This window comes from Guyanagaster necrorhizus (genome assembly GCF_019112545.1).
Source record: "Guyanagaster necrorhizus MCA 3950 unplaced genomic scaffold BT62scaffold_15, whole genome shotgun sequence".
NCBI classification, from domain to species: Eukaryota; Fungi; Basidiomycota; class Agaricomycetes; order Agaricales; family Physalacriaceae; genus Guyanagaster; species Guyanagaster necrorhizus.
In genome coordinates this window covers 1,305,850-1,311,630 of record NW_025064894.1, presented here as the reverse complement: position 1 = coordinate 1,311,630, position 5,781 = coordinate 1,305,850, and the positions used below count along the sequence as shown (strand labels likewise).

Here is a 5,781-nt window from a genome sequence, read left to right as displayed (position 1 = left end):
GCGAAAAGCCGGTTAGGATCTAGGCCCTTCGGGGCCCGGTTAACTTAGTAGCCGACGGCAAAATGGATAAATTAGTAAGATGGTATTACTAACCAGTTAAATAGAACCTGCAGAGTAAGCAAGAATGAATAATATATCGTACGATGTCATATGAGTATTAGTAAATGTATCACTTCATAAGTGCTGCGGATTGCGTGATTGCTGATAAAGCGTTTCTGATTGGTCCGCCAAAACCTCTCGGAATAGTCATTCCGCTTATGAATCAGGTCTCTGAAGAGCTATAAAAGCGAAACAGGGTGAGAGATGGTGACCCCATCCCTCTGTTGGACCTTGATTCACTTCATCAGCATTCAAACAAACCTCAACACTTTTGAGGTGAGTATTTGCTTTACTCATACTGTGTACCCCCAACGGCTTTGCCGAAGGGGGTACACCGTCCTAACCCTAACCCTTCAGCCATGACCTTCTCATAATCTTGATCTATATTTTTTGAATGGCTCTTCCTCGATCTGGGCTGCTGGTATCTCTCATCATTGGTAGGAGTATAGGCAACGCTTTGACCCTACAAAGGGGTGACTTCTGTATGTTCATTTCTTCTCAGTCAATGAGAAGCAAGTAGAATGGCATTACCATCATTGCTACCACTGAGGCTAGATGCTACACCAGTGACCAGCCCCTTAGCCTTACATCCAACCTTGTTCATGTAGTAGGGACCAGCCGCAGGTCTAGGACACAGATGCGACTTCAAGACATCATGACCAAGTTCTGCCCAGCCCAAACACTGTTCACTTGGGAAAAACTGTCTTGGATGGTAAAACTATATCAATATCGTGATCAAGGTCCCTTTAGGTCCACAATAATTGCGACAGGATTCAACGAGGATACTCATCTTACCCTACACGATAGACATTCTGACTAGAGATCCTCCTTCGACTCTCATTCTCAGTCGACTTTGAATAAGGTCAGTTATACTCTTGTTATGAATTTAAATCTTCAATGAAACATTTGTTCTTCATCACTGATTTCTCGAAATGTTTCTTCATATGATAAATGACTATATCATCGTCAATCGTAAGGATTTACAGAGTCCCTTAGAGGCCAATGTTGATAGGGGTACAGCCAAGCGAAATAACACCATTCTGTTTATGACTGTAAGCGTAATGTTATCCACTGAATAGAGTTAGTAATAACGAAGGAGTTGTTCTCGCAGCAGGCTGTTTGCGCAGAACAGGAATTGCCTCCGACCCCGATGATGCTGATGGGGCTGCAGGTAACACTGCTAGGTGAAAATACATCAGCCATCGGCGAGGTCGGTCAAGATATGAATACCTACACATTAGCAGTGATATCACCAACGAGGATTCCAAGGAGGCCCAAGAGTGTCTGAACGGCATTGGAGCTAGGCTACAATAATACGTATTAGCTCCCATGTTCATTCTGATGACTTACAAGACAACTTATGCTCTCAACAGAGTTGCAGCACTGTATGGTACCAGTGGATCAGGATGTACCACTGTCACCATGGGGAACAATGGTGGTGGCAGATGCAAGGAGAGGCAAAGCCAAGAGAGTGACAGAAGGAAGATGAGCCAACATTATGAACTAGGTGAAAGCTATACAACTGTGAGGGCCGTTTGGCTTGATGATACTCAGTGCTTTGATGCCTCCTTTATAGTTCTCCTATATGTCATCCCCAAGAATAAAAATAGTTTATTCAGACTCACTCTACCCAGGACAAGTATAGTGCTAGGCTGATATGAATGAAGCGGTTAGAGGATCATTTCTCACTGGCTACATGCTCCATAATGGTACAAGGTGTTGAGATTAGGTTTTCACAGCTTTAATATCATATTCTATTTATATATATTTTACTGCTTACCTTATACTTTGACATTTTGTACCTTATTGACTTGACTTGGAACCACCACTGTCCTTACTCTATATGATGAAATGTACCCTTCCTTCAAGTCCAATACACCTTCCTCTGAATCGCCAGCACCTAAATTCTAACACAAGGTGCATGATGTGGCATTCAGTGGAAGCAAATATTCATCAAATATATCTCTTTTTTCTGTGAGAGCATTCTAACTTCTCCAATGTGCTTGGCTATGGGTTTGGTGTTCAGCTCTGATGAAAGTCAGACTATTTGCAATGGCCAGATTCTGACTTCTTTCTATGAATAGACATCTGATCATATGAAAGGAACACCTGCATTTCAATAACAATTCCACTTGGGATCATTCACCACCCTGAGAATGTTGCTCTCCTATCCTTTCTGGCTGGAGAATTTATCCATTCATTTAACATCTCAAAAGCAAATAATCCTGTCCTGCTTACAGCATCTGTGAATCCCTTCTTTGAGGTTCAAAATGTGTCCTGCTAATATTCTAGTATGGAAGATCATCTTATTCTGAAACAAACATTGCATAAGAAATTGATGAACTCTGATCTACTTGCTTCTCTAATCAATTTGAAAGTGATGTATGATTTTAAAATGCTTGGGAAGGCCCAGGTTTCTCCCCAGATTAGCCTACCAGCCTGACAAACAAAAGGCATTTTGAACAGCCAGGCTCCAGTCACATTTGTGATCAGAACTTGGGAGTCTTCATGGTTCTGCAGAAGCAGCATGAAATAATTGATGCCAGTATACTTCCACAAAGAGACCTGGACCAATCATGTATAAGATTATCTCATCTCTGATGCTATCTTAGCTGAATTGCAGTCATAAGTTTTATCCCACATGGTGCAGAACAGGCTGTGATAGCTATGAATCTGTTTTAATTGTGACCCCTTTCTGATTTCTGAGATGTAAGAATAATCAAGTGCTTGTCTATGATGACAAATGACTGTCAATAATCAAACTACATCATGAATCAAACTGTATTCATGAGTATGTAGATAAATCTTTTGGATATAATTTTGAAGAGTGTGGAGTATAATGAGGGTGAGAAGGGATTGTTAAAAGTATCAAACCTGAACTGATAAAAAAACAAAGTCAGATACATAAGAGTATTTCAAGTTCAAGAGTCAGCAGAATGGGTCACAGTAACATTGCTCTCATGGCTGACAGGATAAATGACCATTCAGAGTTTTGGAGATGCTTAGAACACAAAAGATCAAAATGTTGCTAAAGTGAAGAAGAAATAAGAAATAATAATGTGCTCCATCTCTGAAGATCTATTTTCAGAGAGAGTTTTCAGAAGCATGATGGCAAGGTCCAGATGATTTTTAAGGGGATAAATCAGTGAAAAGCATAATATAATGAATCAAAAAGCTGCTGACATAGTGTTCATAAATCTTGTCAGTTTTGATAGGAGCACTTAGGTGGAGAGAAATAATCATTCCAGACAACAGACAAGTCAGGAGTTCAAAGATTCAATAACAAAGCTTTAAAGAAGAAAATTCTTGTCACATAGCACCACATCCAGTATTCAAATGTCAGAGAATGACAGCTGGCTCAGATAGTCTGGTTATAGAGAAAATCTGAGAGATAAATGGATTTTTTCTTCAATGTCTGTGGTAGAAATGATTGACAACATTTGGCTCTGAGAGAAACTAGTGTAGGAAAGGAGCAGGTACATATAGTCATGGATGCAGAATGGGCTCTGTATGGTGCATATGGAGAGTGGTATCCAAGCAGTGTATTCTTGCAAACCAATGATGAGTTAGATAGATCTGAAGGACAAAAGGTAGATGAGGCACTATTCTCAAGGCAAAATGCTAGAAAAGATTGGTCAAGCTATGTAGTAAACAAACAGTTAGAAGAGACATGCTTATAGGTATGCAGTGCAGAATTTGCTCAGAAGAACCTCAGAAGCAATGCTAAACTAGGGTTATAACCAACAGCAGTACACAGAACAGCTGTGTACACCAGTGGTGGGACTGCTGATGTGCTCAGCAACTGTATCAGGTGGAAAGTTGAATATATTTATTTTTTTCTATCAGATTAGTTGCTCTATGCCATAGTAAGAGATAATGAGCAAGTAATTACCTGGTGAAGGACCAACTTCCTCAAAAGGCATCACCTCAGCATCTGATAGAAGCCAGAGTACTAGCAGACCTTGTGATTTAGCAGGAGAGGTTCCAAGGTCCAAGGGGCTCATATGATTGGTATGCTGGCAAGAGTTGGGCAGAGTCTGGTCATTCAATCAGGCTAACTGCAAATGAGCTCAGATGTGCCAGGAGATGGGTTTAGCCTACTGAGCCAGACCAGCAAGCTTATTAGTCAGTAGATCACAGAGTTAGTCAGACACTGGGGATCCAGAAAGTATAAATAGCAGTACAGAGATAGAGAAAGTAGGTTTTCTGATCTCCCCTCTGTTAAGCCCAAGCGTCACGTGGACTGATACATGTGATAAACAGATGTTCCTTCGCACTTCGAGGAATCACCTGAGTCCACTATATGTATATCTGAACGATGTGACTCAAGGTCAGAAGTAGACTCGAGATAGAATGGTGTGTATAAACTTTAGCTCGAAGCTGGGGTATACCAGCGAGAGCTGTGGTCCTTAAATACTGTACAGTTGTCTTCTAAATATACTACTGCTTATTATGTGTGTCTGTGTCCATGGTGCTCGTTGTCCTTGAGCGTCGCTATCATACATAAAAGGCTGATTGTGTGTCATCGTGCTCGACTGTCATGGTGACCTGATGGGCAACCGGGTTGTGCTGACTAAGCTCCCCATGGTCTTGTGCCTTTCTGACTAATCATAAAATAGGAGTAAAGGGGAAGAAACGGGAAAAATTGTAACATTACCCCCTGCTTAAGACCATCGTCCCGATGGCTTAATTAAGGGATAGTTCATATTCGTGTATGGCGTCGTCGGCGTTCATGTATTTTTCGTTAATCCATTGGTTCGATTCCGGTCCGTATCCCTTCCAACTGATGAGGTAGTCCACTGTAGTGGTCATTCCACCTCCTCGTGCTTTTACTTTCCAGAGTTTGTGGTTGAGGACTTGTTCTATTTCGTAGTGTTCTTCATCATCAATCAATTCGGGAGGTGGCGGAGGTGGTCGTTCCTGGTTGGGGAATGCTGGTGCTACGTATGGGGAGAGGAGGGATTCATTGAAGACATCGTGGATTTTCCATGCCAGTGGCAGTTTCAGTTTATAGGCTGATGCCCTGATCTTTGCTAGGATTGGGAAGGGGCCCGTGCGCTTGTCGGCTAACTTTCGTTTGGGTCTGGGAAGGTGAAGATTGGTTGTATCCAGCCAGACCTTGTCGTTGGTCTGGTATTCGTGGGCTGGGCGGCGATGTTTGTCGTACTGTTTTTTCATAGCATCAGCGGTTTTTTCTAATGCGGCCTTTGTCTCGGCATGAATCTTCTCCATCGTCGACGCGAATAGCGTAGATGCTGGGGTTGTTGTTTTATGGCAGATTGTCTGTGCCACGTGTGGATGTCGGCCATAATTGATGAAGAAAGGTGTCAACCCAGTGCCGGAATGAACTCTGTTATTGTGTTGAAAGGCTGCGAGTGCCAGCCATTCGACCCAATCGTCCTGTCGATAATTGATGAATAGGCGGAGGTATTTCTCCACTTCCTGGTTTGCCCGCTCAGTTTGTCCGTCGGTCTGTGGGTGATAGGCCATGGACGCATTTCGTTTTATCTGTAGCAGTTTGTACAGGTCATCGAGGAATTTTGAAACAAATTGGGGTCCTCGGTCTGAAATCAATGGGAGTGGATACCGATTCTTGATGGTCATTTCGTTTAATTTATGGTAGTCCTGAACGGGCCGAAGCTTGCCATCCTTCTTCTTTACAAAGAAGAAAGGGGAGGCCAT

At 42.3% G+C, this 5,781-nt stretch overlaps 1 protein-coding gene across 1 annotated transcript; it reads right to left on the bottom strand.

Annotated features, from left to right (window-relative positions):
• Window positions 1-1,091: 1,091 nt before the first annotated feature.
• On the bottom strand, window positions 1,092-1,500 carry BT62DRAFT_1026563 (fungal hydrophobin; the record flags this gene model as incomplete). The annotated part of the gene is made up of 4 exons (XM_043178299.1): window positions 1,092-1,139; window positions 1,192-1,279; window positions 1,334-1,404; window positions 1,450-1,500. Coding segments are annotated over 4 exons (258 nt in total), but the record flags the coding sequence as incomplete, so codon positions are not given.
• Window positions 1,501-5,781: the final 4,281 nt, after the last annotated feature.